General features: G+C 40.7%; 1 protein-coding gene across 2 annotated transcripts in view; it reads left to right on the top strand.

Annotated features, from left to right (window-relative positions):
* The window catches only part of ATP9B (ATPase phospholipid transporting 9B (putative)), a 4,837,291-nt gene that overhangs the window by 4,432,598 nt on the left and 385,168 nt on the right, over positions 1 to 19,525 (top strand). For both annotated transcript variants that reach the window (XM_044066988.1, XM_044066990.1), the window contains exon 24: positions 2,365 to 2,520. In XM_044066988.1, coding sequence (XP_043922923.1) covers positions 2,365 to 2,520 — 156 coding nt within the window. The remainder of the gene's footprint in view (positions 1 to 2,364; positions 2,521 to 19,525) is intronic.

The following is a 19,525-nucleotide window of genomic DNA, read 5'->3' as shown; positions in this document are numbered from 1 at the left end:
TTTTTACTGCTTTTGTTATGCAGAAAAGTTGTATATTATAGCACGTGTGATATTCTTACATTAACTCAGGTGAACTTTATTACTCAGGAGACAGACCTAGAGAGATTATGCAACCCATTTTGCATATAATTACTTCTGGCTTCAGGCTGGTGGATAATGTCTGCTTTCACTGAAGCCATCTGCATAGTATGATCTCATTCTTATCAAGGCTGTTGAAAATGAAAACTACATTTGGACTAAAGCGTCTGGCCCCATCATCCCCTAGATGCTACATTTTTATTTTCTTGATGAATACTACCTATTAATATTAATGTGGTACTGTTTGCCTCATTTCTTTCTTTTCATTATTTGTAATATAGGTTGACATTCCTGTCTCGGGCTCCTAAGCTAGGCTGTAAATTAGAAATATTCAAGTTCAGCTTTGGGTATTAATTGAAGAGATATGGCTGGGAATAGGGATAGTGTCACCTTTTTTTTTGGAATACCTGTTTTTTGGTGGGGGGGCAGGGCTGATCAAGTAAATAGATGGCCCTTTTGGGATCATTTTTTCTTTGTTATTGAGAAAGACAGTCACAAGAAAACTGAAGAAAGATCCCCCAGGAATGGGAAGCATCATTTATGCACATGACTCAGGGTAAGTGTAATGGCTTTTATGTAACTTTTAAATTATTAGGGAAAAGATTATTTTCATCTAACAGGATTAAGTAAATATTAATAACAGCAGTTTAAAATAAAGTGGGTTGAGTATACCCACTATGGAAGGTTAAGTTACGAGAAGGTAAGAAAGTTAGGATTTTATACAGAATTGGGGAAGCAGAGAACTGCCAACAGTATAGTGGTCTGTAACTAATATTTAAGCACTTACATTATTACCTGCATGAACATTTGTAAAACTGGGGTAATGAATATGTTGAATTAATTTGTAATTTTAGAAAGAAATTTGCTTGTCCCAGTCTAGGAACTGTGAACTTTTCTTATTAACACATGCACGTAAAGAGATTCAGTTAAGGATTCTTGTTTTTCAGGTAAAGAAAAATAGGTATTTTTCAGGCATACTGCTTTAAAATTCAGTCACATTTGATTTAATATGCATAAATCAGGTATTAGACATGTATGAAACTTAATGTATCACCAATTTCATTCTGACATTTGATAAGTAATTTATAGTGTCAAAGTTCTACGCATTCGTTTCAGTAAAACTGATAAAATGACATAGAAAGCCAGAGATCAGTAGCACTTTCCACAGGGGCAAACACAAAAATTGTTTTGCTCGTCTTGAAGGCTTATTTCAAGACAAAAGCTGTTAGCATTGCATTTAACATTCTGTTGTCTTTTTAAAGCAAAATATGTAACTTTATGACTTGAAATCTACCATTCATATATAGGTAAATGTTGAGTTCAGACTATCTGCAGTTTATAAGCAAAGAATTCAGACAGCAGACTGAGTAGTCTGTTCAAAGTTTTATCTGTTGGCATGTGCTAAAGAGCAAATCAAAAAATGCAATTTGGAAGAAACATTATTAATTTTGAGTGCAGCTTAAGAAACATTTGATTTATCTGCACCTTGCAGTATAGTCCTGAGGTGTACTAATCAACATTACCCGCAAAATAAGAAAAGTAATGACTTTTGATTATCATTTTACTTCAAGAATTGCAGTGAAATATGCTGTCTGATGTTTCATTAGTGATTCAAAACTTAATATAAAGCAAAATATGTTTTATTTATTCACTGTAGTATGTATTGTAGACATCCCAGTGGTTATACCTACATTGTGATTTTGTGCCTTGAGTAAGGAAAAAGTTTTAGGCACTTAAATGGGCACACAAAAGAACGTAAAGGAGATAATACTTTAATGTGTACTGCACTCAGCAGCTTGCATTTGATTCTATTTATCATCTGTTTGTATCCTATGTTAACATACTTTGTTTAATAGAAATTGTTTATAGCTAGTTTACAGATAAGCAGACATGAAAGATGTCCACATTTGTGTTTTAGGAGTGGTTTGCAGTACATTCTGAAAGCCTAACTGGCATTGGTCAACATTACACTGGGCAAATATTTGTAAAAGAAATGGATTGTTACAGAAAAAGAGGGTATGCACATCCATATGTGTGTGTGTGTGTGTGTGTCTGAGCACACATATGCTTACCAGCCTGGAGGTTTTATTGTTGTGTACATTAATTTGGAGTAGAGGGCATACACAGAAGTCAGACTGAAATATTGAAGTTGGAGAGATAGTGTACTGCAATGTAATTTTCATTGTTGAAAAGTAACTGCAAAAATGAGTGGGTTGTGCATTATCATGTCTTTTTCCCTGTGAAAGTTCTTGATAGTTAAATAAAATTACTTTGTTTATTTTGCAGGAAGGAAAACAAGCTTCATTAGCAGCTGATTTTTCCATTACACAGTTTAAGCATATTGGCAGATTGCTGGTGGTGCATGGACGGAATAGTTACAAAAGATCAGCTGCACTGGGCCAGTTTGTCATCCATAGGGGCCTTATTATTTCAACTATGCAGGTATGTATTTTGTTTGCTTTCAGAACTGATATTATGTATAACTATCCAAAGGAAATTTGATAAATCTCATATATTCTTGCCTTTACTGTATTTTGCAAAGATAGCTGTGTGCGAACACTGTGGTTGTATAAAAACAGTATGACTGGACGTAGCTCATATTTTATTTGTAAAATACATAGCAGCACAGTCAAGTGCATCCCTTGTTTACAAGTGCTCAACAGATTAATGTGTGCTGGTAGGTGAGTCTTTGGATAAAGGATTATGAGAAGAAGCCAGCAGAAGCAGACTAACTGTTTGTGACATCTCTTTGTTTGCTGTAGACAGGATAAACCTTGTACAACTGTCCAGCTTATCAAGACTTCTGCCAAGCTTTTCTGAATATTTATGTTGACTTGCATCATACCAGTGCATCTGGCAGGGTGTGCCAGGGCACCACTACTCTAAGTGTTAAAAAAAAGGACGTGTATGTCTGACTTTCCTCCTTCAGTCTGGCACTCGTGCCCATCCTTTTTTTATACCCAGTCTTTCTTTTTTCTCTGCTTCACTCCTGGAAAAATGCTGAGCCCTTACTGTCTCACCTACTCACTTATTTGTTTCAGCTTGTAAATGCCCAGTGCTTGCTGGTTTTCTTGATATACTGTTCCTCTTCATACCCTTTTGTTTCAGCTTTTTGTATCCTTCACATCTTTGGTAAGGTTTTTGTGTGGCACATGAGGACTGTTTGGTATGTGTAGTCTGCTAATCTATCTACCTTTTGTGTAAGTTGCACATTCTAATTAGCCAACATCCTAGATATTGCTTTCTACACAGCATTTTACTTGTTTCATTCATTCTTAATTTCATCACTATTTTCTACTACCACCTTTTCGGGAAAATTCCTGCAGTCATTTACCACTATTTCATGTGCCCATGTCCCACTTTATAAATCACTATCACTCACCTTGCATCTCAGGTTGTTTACAAAATATGTTTTCCTTAAGCTGTCTTTTCCCTTTATTTCTGTCTCACAGCTGTGTTACTCTACTTTATCTCTATATTTGTGCGGTTCGTTGTACTTTTATTAATATCTTACTGTACCTAATGCCATATTTCAAGGCTGAGATTATCTACTTTTGTATAACAGTCTTTTGAGCTCTTTGCCCCTGCACCTATGTAGGTAGCTTTGCTTCCCTTTATTGGTTAGTTTGTTCACTAGCACCTCTTTTTATGCTAGGCTAGCAGTAAACCAAAACAGGGAGGAAAGAGGCAAGGAGTAGGTTTAGTGCAATGTCTTCTACACTGATGTAGTTCAAGTGCTTGCTTCCACGTATCCACTGCCCTCCCTACTGACAACTCAGAGTGGTCCCTTAATACACTTCGACAGTATTGCCTTCCTTTTACTGATAATTGTACAGCATTTTAGATGTAACAAGGTGTCAAGTGAGGTATGCATTTGTGTGTCCTGCATATGCGACATTTGACCATTTTCCAGGTAGTGCTCATGCAGCTTCCTTGCATACCTGGGATGTGCACACTAGCCTTACCCACTCAGTCGTATCTCATTTGACTAGCTTCCCATCATGCAGATCATCTAGCTGAACTCAGATTGCTGAGCTTCTGTACCATAGAGCCAGCTTGAGATTATTAACTTTTATTTCTATTAATTCTTTTCTGTATCATATATGTGATATTTCATGATTAAGATTATTTACATTTAATGTGTGTTTTAAATAGTTATATTATTGACAGTTTTAGGTTTATGTCTTGGAGTGCTTTGATTATTTTAGAATACCCAGTTTAGCCTCCCTCCATCTATTCCTTTTTGGTATATACCTAGAAAGGGTCTCAGAAACAGTGTGCTTTTCCTGATTGCAGAAATATTGACATCCTCTCTCCATATTGTAAAAAAGTACCCTTATTAGGCTGAGGAATATATATACTTATAAGGCTGATAACTGAGACACATTGCAGAAACATACTTTGACCTCAAGTAAGGACCATGAAAATATATTACCCTGCCATCATATCCCGTAATATCTTGCAAATTATGAATTGTTTAACTATTGACAGTGCTCTTTTTTCAGCATGTTATTTCTGTCCAACTATGTGCACTATATATGTATAGGTCCACACTGCATGAACTAAAGTTGATTTTTACTTATCTAATATGTTTTTGTTCTGTATTAGGCTTTGTAATATTTTAACTGTATCAGTATTATGTCAGTGTGCAGTTTTTCTCCCCGGGCCTCCACTGAAAATACAATATTATCCCAGTCGCACTTTCCCAGTAAACAAATATCAAATAAATAAGTAAATTCTCCACTTGCTGTATAAGCCATAGATCCTTGTTAAACATGAAATTCTTACCCTGATCCAGCATAATCACTACTTCATGCTTTTTCAAGTTCTTTGTTGTTCAAGAGGTCATTACTTAAAGATGCTGCATTTCTCCCTAATGTCCATGTTGTGCTCCTTTGTATGGTATATTTTAGTATGAAATATGTTACTCTCATTTTTTTTTCATTATTTTGTATTTCAATACCAAATTGTCATCAAGTGCTGGAAATCCAGTCATGAGTCGGTAACAAAAGACTAACATGGGTGTTGAGCAGTGGATATCATACTCCTCAACCTTTTAGTGCAAAAAAATCTCGGCAAAGCCAAAAATAATTGGGGAACAAAGGCCCCAAAATAGGGACAGATTTTAGATATTTCCTTTATAAACTTAGAAAGTTGCTAGAATAAAAAGTTTTGTGTTAGCATCCATTTTCTGATGTGTATTGCCTGAAAGTCAAATGCATGGCATTATTTAGTGACTTCAGTCCTCAATGATTTGACAAAAAAACAAATTTTTTTGAGGAATAGACCAAAAATATAAGACAGAAATTTGTACATTCTGTGAAAATCTGTACATTTGAGAGGTATGGTGGGTATATCATACCTTATGTGACAATTTTGTACATTATTTGAAAGCATCTTAACCATAATATTACAGCTGTAAATAGGGCAAGGCAGGGTGCAAGCTGTTAAGGCAACACAGTCTGCAGGTGAGTGCTACTAGTGTTCATTTATGAAGTTGCAAGGATATTGGGGCTTCATGAATGAATTCCAGTAGTGCATTTGCAGTGGAGCTCAGAGTGTGCTAGTGCAAGTGTAGGGTGCTTGCTACAGTTATAGCTTGCTACAGTTGCAGAAGCACAGAACACTTTTTTATTGGTTAGCTTTTGTTGAGTGTAGCTTTAAGGCATTCTTTATAGTCTTTGGGCTGAATAACACTGAAAAGTAGTCCAGAATCGTCTTAAGCAAAAACATTCTGTTACCCACCTCAGTCAGTCTTCACCCTACACATTCCACAGAGCTATTAACTTTGACTAAGAAAAAGAAAAGTGGTGATTTAAAAAATATGTTAAGTGACAGGAACTGAAAAACTTTATTGTTAAAAAAAACTTGGCTTAAAAGTAATAAAAATAAATCCCCCCCTTTTTTAAATCTGCGTTGCATTTTTCAAGTTTTATAACTGCTTTCAGCAGAGGAGATGACGTTTCCTTCTTGGTTAATTAATATACTGATTTGTTGATGCTGACTACAGAATGTTATGAATAGTCACAAAACAAATTAACTCTTATTCTGCTCATCTCTAGGCACATTCTGCTCTGTAGAACACATTTACTGGCCTTAATGTCACTGAACAGATACCAAGAAAACTTGATGGGGATTATGGCTTTGAACTTACATCAACTGAAAATAAGATCATGCGCAAAAAAAATGCATTGTCATTTCCATCTGCAAAAGATAAGTTTTCTGTTGATAGAGTACTGCATAAAGCTGTCAGGATTGTTTTCAGCTACCAGCAGATTTAAAACTTGATCTGATATTGTCAGTTTTCATTTTTCTCCTCAACGTGTGGGTTTGGTTCCTATCCCTCAGAAAAATAATTTTCTTGGGTGGCGAAAGCCAGGGTACATTTTTTGGCCAGGCTTATATAGGCCCTAGGGCCAATAGCCTAGTACCTACCTATGAACCTATGACTTGGCCGTTTCTACAGCTCATGGAAACCAAAAACTCTCGAGCTCAGTCCTTACCCAAAATGCACTTAGTTACATTACTTCAGATCTCATTTGCCGCCGTGTGATTTAGACGTAGTTATCAGTCTCTTAAGCCAGATAAGTGAAATTTCTTTTAATCGTTTTTTCTTGCTTATCCATCTATCCTTACCCTTTCCCTTCTTACGGAAGTGTTTCTAGATACTATCACTATTATCTCCTCTCCCCTTTTCTTCTACTTTCAACTTTTCTTCTACTTGAGTAGCACTATCATCGTTGATAGTCCTCTGCTTTCAGTTTTCCTTCTGCTGTAAAAAATAAATAAGTAAGTAAAAAGTTCTTCTCTGCTACTTTTTCTTATCTGCAAAAGTGTGTCTGCTGCCTTCTTCGGCAGTTTTGTGTGTGTGTGTGTGTGTGTGTGTGTGTGTGTGTGTGTGTGTGTGTGTGTGTGTGTGTGTGTGTGTGTGTGTGTGTGTGTGTCTGTGTGTGTGTGTGTGTGTGTGTGTGTGTGTGTGTGTGTGTGTGTGCGCGTGTGCGTGTGTGTGTGTGTTAAAAATGGCAGATAAAAGCCTTCTGAGCTCAAGCTCTGTGACAAGTGTGGGTATAGAGTCACATACTCTGATTCTCACTCACTCTGTGTATACTATTTAGGCCCTCTTCATTTGCAAGAGGATTGCTCTGTTTGCCACTCCTTCAGCCCATGAGTTTTGGTTGAAAGGAAAAATAAATTGATCATTAAAGGTGTTCTTCCCTCCTCATTCAGGGAGGCTATATCTGGAGCTTCGCCACCGGTCAAGTCAAAACAAAAAAGTAAATCTATTTATCCCAACCCAGCTTCTTCTTCTTCTTCTTCTTCCTTGAGAATGTCAGAGAAGGCCAAGAAGAGGACTTCTTCAGTGCCAACCACTCCCTTGGTACTGAGCACCAATTTAGTGAAACTCTTGGTTCCTACTGTTTCTTCAGAACCTATGGCAAAATTGACCTCACTCTCAGACCCAACAAGTTCATTGGAACCAATGACATCGGCACCAGTTAGCTGCGAACCAACTTTCATATTGAAGCATTCTCCCTTGGAACCGACACCGCCTAATAAAGACTTCCTCTCTGTTCCAAGGACTCATTATTCCCCTACTATTGATCCATTGTCTGACAGATTGCCATCCCCCTTCTTGGAAAGGCCTAGGTCTCCATCTGTTGTCTTGGCACATTCTTCCAAGAGCCTTACAGAAGATGTCATGGAGAGATTGGTGAGGAAGATTCTTTGGGTTCAAGGTGTGACAGGCACTCCCTTGGTTCCTACTCCCATGGGGTCAGTGACTGCTTCCTTCAACTTCTCTGCCCTTTCTTCTTCCTCTAACGTCTGTTGAGGTTTTAGAGTCCTCAGTTCCAAGCCGCCCAGTACTGATGGTGTCAGTTCCAAAGGTACGCTTGTCTTCAGCGCCAACTTTTGCTCTGAGTTCTTCAGCTCAGTCAGAGACGGAGAGCTCTCAGGGCCATAGCTTGCCTGTTGGCTCCGAGGGGTTAGGGTTGGCTTAAGTTTTTTCAGAGCCTTCCTTGAGCCTCGGGGCTTTGGTACGGATAAGCTCAGCCTTGGCTTCGGGGATCTCTCATTGATGCAGGAGGGAACTACAGTTCCAAGGTTCGTCCTGTCTACCGGTGGTTCTGCCTTTGAGCCAGTAACTTGGGCCAACCCCCCTTGGAAATGCTATCCTTGTTACTTTTGTGCTTAGAACCTCTGCCATTCCCTCCACAGGGACAGTGAGTACCGAAGCCGCAGGTTACCCAGCATTGTACCCCTTCTTCTTCCGAAACCTCTCCAGATCACCCCACTGTGGAGGTCCCTCAAAAGAAACTGTGTAAGAGGAAGCACTTAGACTCCCAGGCAGACTCCATCACTGAAGACACGGATTTCCAGGAAGGTGAAGGGTCCCGCAGATCACCCCCTGATGATGTCTCCTTTGGTGACATCTTAGAGATCCTTAAGCAGAGGGGTAATTGGAAGCTCATTAACCCTTTGACTGAGAAATCTGTGTACCTGCTGGTTTCAATACCCACCCATCTACCTCCTGGGTGTCTTCGCCCACCAATGAGCTCATTGAGGTGATTCCTCGGTAGGCATGGAAGGTGCCTGACACCATTGAGCCGACCCCCCAAGAGACCAGACAAAATAGTCATGGCCTCTGAGGATAAAACTTTTTGGACCAAGGAATTGCCTGTGGATGCCATGGTGGTAGCAGCTGCCACAAAGAAGGAACTAGCTGAGGAAAGTTCCTCTATCCATCCTCCCAACAAGGAGTCTCAGACAATGGAAAGGTTTGGAAAGCGGGTTTGTGTCATCGATCTTTGCTCTTTGGTCCTTGAATTACCTGGCACATTTTACTAGATTGTAGAGGGATCTGATTAAAGAACTTTAAGATACCCTCTCATGAGCTGTTTATGAAGAGGTATACAAAACCATTGCCTCTCATTTGCCACCCTAACCTTCATATCTAATTCTTCCACGAGGCTTATTTCACATGGAGTAGAAGAAACAACTACAGCAGTGGGTTTAGGCATTTCTATAAAGAGGCACTCCTAGATGCACTATGTGATTTTGTGGAGCCCTTCAAGTCTTCGTTCGTCAATGCTCCCTTTGAAGGCTCGTCCTTGTTTGGCTCTGCAGTCAGAGACACATTGGCCAGGTGTGAGAAGGATGGTAAAACTCTTTCTTCTGTGGGCATACATTTTTCCACTCCTCAGAAGCCTTTTTCTAGGAATTAGCAAAGCAGTGGAAAAATGTGGTTCAGAAAATCCCAGTGGTTTACCCAGGACACGCATGGTGAGAGTTCCTGTAGGAGCAGAGGGGGATACTTTAATGGAAGACACCAACCTTGTGCAGTGGAGGTCTGCAGAATCAGGGTTTCAAAGATTCCTTCTCTGGTAAACCCTTAAAGGCTCAATTGTCCCCCTCTGGAGGCAATTGGGGGTCTCTTTTCCCTGCACCAGAAAGCCTGGATACTAATTTCTTCAGTTACATGGGTGCATGATGATCATTTCCAGAACCATTTTTCCAACCCCGTCCCTCATCAAAGAAATTCCCAGACGTTCCACCCAGTCAGAGGGAACAAGCAGCCATACAAATTCAGAAGCTGCTAGAAAAAAGAGCCATCCAGGAGGTCCCACCAGACCAGAGAGAATCCAAATTTTACTCAAGATTCTTTTTTAGTGCCAAAAAAGACAGGAGACTGGAGACCCCTTCTGGATCTTAGCAACTTGAACAAATCTGTTTGAAAAACTAGATTCTGGATGGTTACGGTTCAGTCCATTCTTCACTTTCTGGGAAAGGACGATTGGATGTGCTTGATAGACCTTCAAGATTCGTATAACCACATAAAGATGGTCAGATGCTCAAGAAGGTTCCTTCACTTCCAGTTGGGAGCCAGTCACTACCAATTCAGGGCTCTTCCCTTTGGCCTCACAGCAGACCCCAGGGTGTTCACCAGATGCATAGCAGTAGTAGCAGCTCACTTGAGACTGCAAGGATTCTGTGTGTTTCCATATCTGGATGACTGTCTCATCACTGCTGCCACCAGGCATCGACTATTGGAGGCAAAAGAGACAGTCCTATATCTCTGCTCTTGTCTGTGCATTACAGTAAACTTAGAAAAATCTCTGCTCGAACCAACTCAAACCATAGACTTTATAGGAGCTTCTTTGAACATGAAGACTGAAATAGCCTCACTTCCTATTACAAGACTGGAGATAATCAGGAATCAAGTACTAGCCATAGTCAACAACCACAACGTTCCAACGTGTTGAGTTCTACAAGCACTGGGGTCCATGGCAGCATCTGTACCTCTGGTTCCCCTGGCCAGGTTCCATATGAGAATTCTACAATGGTTGCTTGCAACACAATGGTCCATTTTTCTCCACCCAGTGTCGATGCCCATCTCTATCACCAATGCATGCGAAAGGGATCCCAACTGGTGGATTCATTCAGATCAAGTTTCTCAAGGCTGTTCATTCATTCTCCCACATGCCAAAGCCACAGAGACAACAGACGCTTCCCAGGTTGGGGGTGGGGTGGGGGGTGGGGGGAGGCATTGCCAGGAGAAGTTAGTCCAAGGCACTTGGTCCCCAACAGAGCCCAATCTGCACATTAATGTTCTGGAGAAGAGAGCTGTGATATTGGCATTGCAAGCTTTTCAGGATGCTCTCCATCTAGGAGCTATTACGATTCAGTCAGGCAACATGTCAGTAGTGTGGTACATCAGCAAACAAGGGGGAACTAGATCACCTACCCTCTGTGCCGAGAAGCCCTGTTGATGTAGCAGTGGGTGATCTCATCCAACCACTTTGATAGCAATGCACATTCTAGGAAAGTCAAATCTGATAACAGACAAATTGAGCAGGTGCATACTGTTACCTCACCAATGATCCGTCAATTGAAAAGTGTTAGATGAGATTTTCTGGACTTGGTGTCAGCCTTGCTGTGACCTGTTTGCTTCACCCCTAAATAACAAATGCAGCAGCTACTTTGGCCTGATTCCTTCAGAAGGGGAATTTCTAAGGGATGCTGTAATGCACAATTGGTTCCCCAGTCTCCTGTATGCCTTTCCACCAACTCCATTAATCCCCAAGTCAGGTTGAAGAGCATGGCCATCCTCGTTGCCCCCTTTTGGCCTCAGCAGATTTGGTTTCTCTTCCTTTGGCCTCACATATTGCAACAACCTTGGATGCTGGATCCAACTCACAATTGCCTGTCTCATCTGACAGGCATTGGTTCACCCAGACATTCCAAATCTAAAGCTGACAGCTGGGCTTCTCCAATTCTGCTAGTAGCCAGACTTCCTATGCTCTCTTCCCCAGTCCGACACATTCTTTTGTCTTCTCATTAACCATCTACACGAAATCTCTGCAATAGTAATTGGAAACAGTTTGTTTATTAGGCTCGCCAAAATAAGGCTGACCCTTTTTCAGCTCCAATCTATGAGAGTCTTCAATTTTTAGCCTTACTTTTCAGTGGTGGAGCTTTGGCCTCCACAATTAATGTCCAGTTAGTGGCTATCTCCAACTTTCACATTGGCTTTCATGGATTTCAGTGGTATCTCACAAACTTTGTAAAACCTTTTTAAACGGTGTATTTTGCTTAAAACCTCCATACAAGGATCATCCTACCCCTCCTTGGGACACCTAATCTGTTGTTATAAGCAATCATTCCCCCCCCCCCTTTTAACCTGCTTGTGTATGTGATTTTAAGTTTTTGTCTTGGAAAACTATTTTCTTGGTAGCAATTACTTCTGCTAGAAGAACTTCGGAGATTCAAGCCGTGTTGTCTACACTGCCATATCTGGTTTTCCATAAAGACAGAATCTCACTTCGTACCAATTCATCCTTTCTACTGAAGGTAGTTTGAGACCAACCTTAATGAGTACATTAATCTTCCAGTGTTCTTTCCTGAATATTCCAGCAGGGCTGAATCTTCTTTGCATCTGTTGGATGTTCACAGACAATTAAGATTCTGTGTTCACAGGACAAAAGATTTCAGAAAATCTGATCAATTATTTATTTCCTTTTCACATACCAAGTTAGAGAAGCAAGTGAACAAGGTGACATTGGCTAAATGGCTCACTGATTGTATATCCTTCATTTATAATAAATTGGGTGTAACTTTACCAAAACCGCTGAAAGCTCATTGAACTAGAGTTATAACAACTTCATTTGGTTTACAGTCTAGAACATCTATGGATGACATTTGTGCAGCAGCAGCAGCAACTTGGGTGTCTCCACATACCTTTGCTACTCATTACAAGTTGGATTTGGTGTTTCGGGGTAGGGCATCATTCGGCTCAAAGGTGCTTAGGAATATCCTTTCTTGAGTCCACCCAGGACTATAGGTAGCTGGGACTCTGTCCCACATATTGAGGAGAAAATGAAAATTGACAATATTAGATAAAGAAGTGATGTCTTACCGTAATGTTCCATCTGTGTTGTCCATTTTCATTTTTCCTCAACTTCCGTCCCGCTTTCCCTCTGCCCAGCCACTTATTATCGGCACTTCCTTATGGAGAATTTGTTAGACTCAGGAGGTTGTGTAATAATGATTTTGACTATTTACAGGAGATCCGTAAGGCTTCCTCTATGTATATTTCTAGGGTTATGATCCGAAATCCATTGAGAATGCTGTTTTGAAAGTTTATCAGGGTAATAATGCATCTAATGCTATAAATACGTCATCTTTGGTGGTTAATGATAATGTATGGAGAAATAAATGTGAAGTTGTTCAATCTCGCCATTTATTCTTACACATGGGTTTGGAGCCTAGCTATCGGCTCCGAGTTGGCCGCTTTACTAGATAAAGATCTCAGAGTAGCTCGAGGCCAGGCCCCTATCCCATGATGCTCTCTGTCCTACCCCAGATCTAGTTTGCCACTGCAGCTGATCGCAAGGTCGTCGGAGAGCTCGGGCCAGTAGAATTTCTTTTACTTTTTGAAAAAAATTGTGCTGTAATTCTTTAGATAACTGAAGTATTTTCTAGTTGTTATAACTTTTAGGCGAGTTAGCCTCTTGAATTCCTTATTTTAAGTGTTGTTTGTTACAGAGTGGTAGCTCTTAGGCCTCATACCCCAAAGGGCAGAAAGGTGGAAAAATGTGGTTCCAAAAGTCCCAAGGAGCTTTCCAGGGGCAGAGTAGGGGGCAATAATGGAAGACACCACCCTGGTGGCAGAGGAGGTCCCCAGAACCATGGTGACAGGGATCAGTTCCTTGGTAAGCCCTATCAGCGCTTCTGAAAGGAGGCCCGACTGTCCTGCTCTGGAGGCAGTCAGGGGTCGCTTGGCTTTGTATCCAGATGCCTGGCTAGGAATTGCAACAGATTCTTGGGTACAAAGCATCATTACCAGAGGATACATCATCCCATTTCTAGAAAATTCACCTGTTGGCAAAAAAATCCCAGAAGTTCCACCCAGTCTCAGGGATCAAACAGCCATAGAAATCTAGAGGCTGCAGGAAAAGAGAGTCATCCAGCCAGTTCCAGCAGACCAGATAGTATCCGGAACTTACTCCAGATTCTTTTTAGTTCCAAAGAAGACAGGGGACTGGAGACCCATCTTGGATCTCAGCAGACTCAACACATTTGTAAAGAAGGAGAAGTTCCGGATGGTCACGCTTCAGTCTATTCTCCCATTCCTCGGAGAGGGCGATTGGATGTGCTCTATAGATCTCAAGGATGCGCACTACCACATAAAAATGGCCAGGCCATCCAGAGACCATTTGCATTTCTGGCTGGAAGCCAGTCACTACCAATTCCGAGCACTGCCCTTTGGACTCACAACAGCCCCTAGAGTGCTTACCAAATGCATGGCAGTGGTTATGGCTCACTTGAGGCATCTAGGATTCCGATTGCTTCCATATCTGGATGACTGTCTCCTTACCGCCGCCTCCAGGCATCAACTAACTCTGTCCAGGGATCACACTCTCAATCTCTGCTCTCAGTTGGGCATCACTATCAATTTTGAAAAGTTTGCATTGTCGCCATCGCAGCGTATCTTATTTATCGGAGCAGAGCTAGACCCTACCACCGCCACAGTAAGATTGCCCCTGGACAGTATAGCCACTCTCCGAAACCAGGTCTCAGACATTCTGCAGTGAAGAAAGGTACCGGCCCGTCAAGTACTGAAACTCCTAGGTACCATGGCAGCTATGCTCATAGCAGTTCCTCTGGGACGTATGCTCATGAGGATTCCTCAGTGGTTACTATTCACCCAGTGGTCGTACCAACAACTTCCCATGTCATTCTTAATCATGATTATGGACTCTTACAAGAAGGATCTTCGCTGGTGGTTGACCAGCTGACAAGTTACCGTGGTTCGACCATTTGTTCTCCCCCCCGCCGTCAGCCACAGTGACCACAGACGCTTCTCTGATAGGGTGGGAGGGGGCTTTTTCAGGGAAGAACAGCCCAAGGCACCTGGTCGGAGACAGAGTCACAGTTGCCACATCACTGTTCTGGAGCTGAGAGCGGTGATTTTAGTGTTGCAGCACTTCCACGACACTCAGCCTCCAGGGACAATTGTGATACAGACGGACAACATGTCGGTAGTCTGGTACATCAACAAGCAAGGGAGAACCAAGTCTTACCCCCTGTGTCGAGAGGCCTTGAGAATTTGGCAGTGGGCTGTGTTCACCGGGCGCTTTCTGATAGCAACGCATATCCCGGGGAAATCCAGCGTGATAACGGACAAATTGAACAGAGCCATTCTGCTACCACACAAGTGGTCTCTCAAAAACGAAGTTGCGGAGAAGTTTTTCTGCAGATGGGGCCAGCCTTGCTGTGACCTATTTGCATCCCCTATGAATGCCAAATGCAGAAGCTACTTTTCCCTAAATCCCCCACCAGGGGACAGCCCAAGGGACTCGCTGGTACACGATTGGCCCTGGGACTCCTGTATGTCTTGCCACCTATACCCCTGATTCCGAAGTTCTTGCAGAAAGCCAAAACCCTGGGAAGGAATGTAATTTTAATAGCCCCTCTTTGGCCTCATCAGATTTGGTTCCCCTTCCTCTGACTCTGTCAACTGGAGGAACCTTGGATTCTGGACCCAGTTCCAGACCTACTGACACATTCGTCAGGAGCCCTCCATCCCTCCCTTCATTCCCTCAGACTGACAGCCTGGCTGCTCCGATTCCCTGCCTAGCCAGGTCACACAAATTTTCTTCGGAGGTACAGCACATTCTTGTATCTTTGTATAAGGCTTCTACCAGAAAGTTGTATGCTAGTAAATGAAAGCGATTTGCTTTTTGGACCTCTCAAAATAACATTGATCCCTATGTTGCACCGATTGCTAGTATCCTGGAATTCCTCTCTAAGCTTTTTCATGAAGGTGCTGCAGCTGCCACTATTAGAGTCCAATTGGCTGTCATCTCGAATTTTCACCTCTGAGCTGAAGGTTCTAACTTAATGTCTCACGGATTATGTTGGGCTTTCCTTAAGGTCACCATTCATCTTAAGCCACCTGTTAGACAGCCCTTTACTCCCTGGAATCTAAAGTTTGTGCTGTCACGTGTTATTCTTCCCCCCCTTTGGACCCGCATCATCCTGTCAGTTGAAGTTTCTTTCTTGGAAGACTATTTTTTTAGTGGTCATTACTTCAGCATGCAGGGTATCTGAGCTTCAAGCCCTTTCTGTCAAACCACCGTATTTGGTGTTCCATCCAGACAGGGTATCACTGAGGACTAATCCTTCATTCTTGCCAAAAGTGTGTTCTAAGACCAATCTGAACCAAACTATTGAACTTCCAACCTTTGTCAGTAATCATTCTAATCAGTTGGAATACATTTTGCATAAACTTGATGTCCACAGACGATTAAGATTCTGTTTGGACAGGACAAAGGAATTTAGAAGATCTGACCAACTCTTTGCATCTTATGCTGACGCTAAGAAAGGATTACCAGTTTCCAAAGTTACCCTTTCCAGGTGGTTAACTGACTGCATCAAACTTATCTACTCTTCAGCAAACCAAACATTAGAGCTGTTGTGAAGGCCCATTCTACTAGAGCCGTCTCCACGTCTTCGGCTTGTACGGCTCGTTTACCTTTGGACACTATATGTGCAGCTGCCACTTGGTCTAAGCCTCATACCTTTATCACTCATTACAAAGTGGACAGGGCCTCCAGGGACAGGGCTTCCTTTGGTTTCACTGTCCTCAGGAATATACTCCTGTGAGCCACCCAGGATTAGGGTGCTTGGGACGCTATCCATGTGTAAGAATAAACGGCGAGATTGAAAAACTTCACATAAAGAAGTTATGTACTTACCATAACGTTCCATGTGAGTTGTTCAGCTCACCTTTATTCTTACATTCCAACCCACCTTCCCCCTCCAGGGTCTCAAAGAATGAGTAGACTTGGGGTCTGTTAGTCTTGTTCTGGGACTTCTTACTCCGGCTGGAGTATTTAGTGAGTTATACTTGCTCATGCTGAGTTCAGCAAACTAGATCTGGGGTAGGACAGAGAGCATCATGGGATAGGGGCCTGGCCTCGAGCTACTCTGAGATCTTTAACTAAGAAAGCAGCCGACTCAGAGCCAATGGCTCGGCTCCAAACCCATGTGTAAGAATAAAGGCGAGATGAACAACTCACATGGAATGTTATGGTAAGTACATAACTTCTTTTTTAATCTATATAATGATGGTAAACAGAAAATTTATTTTGTTACAGTTTTTAGTATTTTTAGTGAACAACTTATTTCATTAGTTAAATATTACTGGGTTTTTCTTTGTTAATGTTTAAGGAATTGGGTACATTTTTGTATAATTCCCCTTGTATTTCTTATAAGAGTGGTAGAAGTTTAAAAGATATGCTTGTTAATTTTTTTTCCTCTTCCTTCCAATATATTATTTAAAACTATTATGAATGTAGGTACATTTTGTTGTGGTAGTTGTTGCTCTTGTCAGTATGTAGCTAATTCTTTCCCTACTACTACTAATGTTTCTTATCAAGTGTTGGATAGCTTTGATTGTAATACTGACGGCATTATTTATCTGTTAAAATGCCAGTGTGGACTTTTTTATGTTGGAGAAAGCAAAAGAAATTCAAATTACAACTACAAGAACATGTTAGGAATGTTAAACATAATAAATTAGATAGCCCTGTTGCACAACATTTTAGCAGGTTTCATAATTCCGATCCTTCTGGTTTGAAAGCTGCTGTTTTAGAAAAAATACATTTTAAATATGTAACAGATTTATTCCTTAAAAATAAGTTGCTTTATAAGGAATCTTTCTTTATTTTAAAATGTAATACTTTACCCCTCATTGGTCTGAATGTTGATTGTAATTGGAAGGTTTTAATTTGATTAATTAGTTGTATAATTGTTTAATTGATTTATTTTGGGTGCATCTGAGCTATATATTGTGTCATGTGTCTTAATGTTTTTACTCCTTGAAGGCTATTACAGCCATGGCACTAGAGTGTTATTAAAGAGTTTATACTTTCGACTTGGTTCTTCTGGCTTTGTGGTATTTATTATAACTTCAGCTAAAGAAGTTATGTGTTATCATAGCATTCCATCTGTGTTGTCCATTTTAATTTTTCCTCAACTTCCCTCCCATCTTCCCCCTGCCCAGGTTTGGTTCTTGGAAGAATGTGCCGTTACATGGATTATTACCAGTTTTTGCAAAAGAACAGACAAACTTAGAACCACAAAAGGTGGAAACACGAGGCAGAATCACTTATTTTTCCACTTTATTTATCACTTTTGTCCTCATACTCCAGAGAATATAACCCCTCCCATCAGTGAACCAATCATCTCAAATGGTTAACAGTAAAAACTGCTCTTTCATCATATTATCTATTAAATACATGAAAAAGATGTAAGAAATACTAAAAAACAGACATGTACATAAAAAATATTGAATTTGTAAAACCAACAAAAAGAGCTAGTCCAATACAGTAAGTTTGACCTGTCAGCAAAAAACTTTTACTGAAATTTTTTAAAATAATAGTAGCAGCTTTTAACCTTAGCACTGGACTAATAGATAAGTTCTCATTCAAACCTGGATACATAGTGGCATTGGTGCGTAGTTGCCACTGTAATTCTTTGTATTCCAAAAAGTCGTCTGTCGGTCCACCCCTCTGGCCAAGGTCAACATTGTCAATAATAATAAATTTAAAAGAATGCCCATCATATTCATAAATATTGCTGTACAACGCATTGTTAGGGTCCTTTTTGTGGATGTCATACATATTTTGATAAACCCTTTTCCTAAAGCTATTTTTAGTTCTCCCGATATAGAAACCTGGGCATTCTTGGCACACCGCTGCATAAATTATACCCTTTGAACTACAATTATATCTCTTTTTTTTATTTTGACTGTACCAAACCCATTGAGTTCAACTTCATTCCCTTCCATCATGTATTTACATTGATGACATTGCCCACATTTGACCATCTTATCAACCTGCCAATGTTGGTATCCCCTTTCTCGCATGTTCTTAAAACATTGGTCCTTTTTATAAACTATTAAGGGATTTACGCCCACCACTTACTGATATTCTTAGTCATTTCCAAATACACCCCAATATTTCCTAATAATACCTTTAATTTCATCAAAACCAGTGTTATATGTTAATACAAGCACCTTACCAAGGTTTTCCTTGCCCCTGGCAACCAGGATGGGTCTCATTTGCCCAGTTTCACAACCCAGTAAGGGGGCATAGTCACCTTTAACCTTTTTCGAGTGACTTCACTGAATATACCATCTAAAAAGGTATCAGGGTAACCCCTGCTGGACAACATATTTTTTAATAGATTACATTGTGTGTAGTATTCACCCAGGTCTGATAACATGCAGGCAAGCCGCACACACTGCCCTTTTACCAAGAACCTTTTTTGATGCATGGGATGCCAGCTATCAAAATGAAGCAGCGTGTTGGAATATGTTGGCTTCCTATAAAGTGTTGAAATAAAACACTTATTCATTATGCCCTTAATAGTGACATCCAAATAATTGATCTTTTTTTCACAAGTGGTCATGGTGAAGTCCAAAATATCTGTTGTACTATGGATGTATTCAAAGAATTCATCCAATTTCTCATTGGTGCCATTCCAAAAAATGATTATGTCATCCAGAAAATGCCCATAAAGTGATCAACATGAACTAAAGCTGGAAGTGAGAATATAGTTGGTCTTCCAAAATGCAAGTACCAAATTTGTGAAAATGGGGGCACAAGCTGCCCCCGTTGCAACACTCCTTGTTTGTTTAAAAAGTTGTTGTTCAAAGATTATGAAATTATTTTGTAGTACTATCTCCATCAGTGTTCTTAAAGTAAGAATAAGGACCTGGTAGGTATATAGATATATAGGTAAACGCGCACACACACACACACACACACACACACACACACACACACACACACACACACACACACACACACACACACCACACACCACACACCACACACACACACACACACACACACACACACACACACACACACACACA

Source organism: Protopterus annectens, chromosome 3.part1, assembly GCF_019279795.1.
Source record: "Protopterus annectens isolate FY-2018-M chromosome 3.part1, PAN1.0, whole genome shotgun sequence".
Classification (NCBI taxonomy): Eukaryota; Metazoa; Chordata; order Ceratodontiformes; family Protopteridae; genus Protopterus; species Protopterus annectens.
Note: the sequence above shows the minus strand (reverse complement) of the source record. Positions and strands in the feature narration are given on the sequence as shown.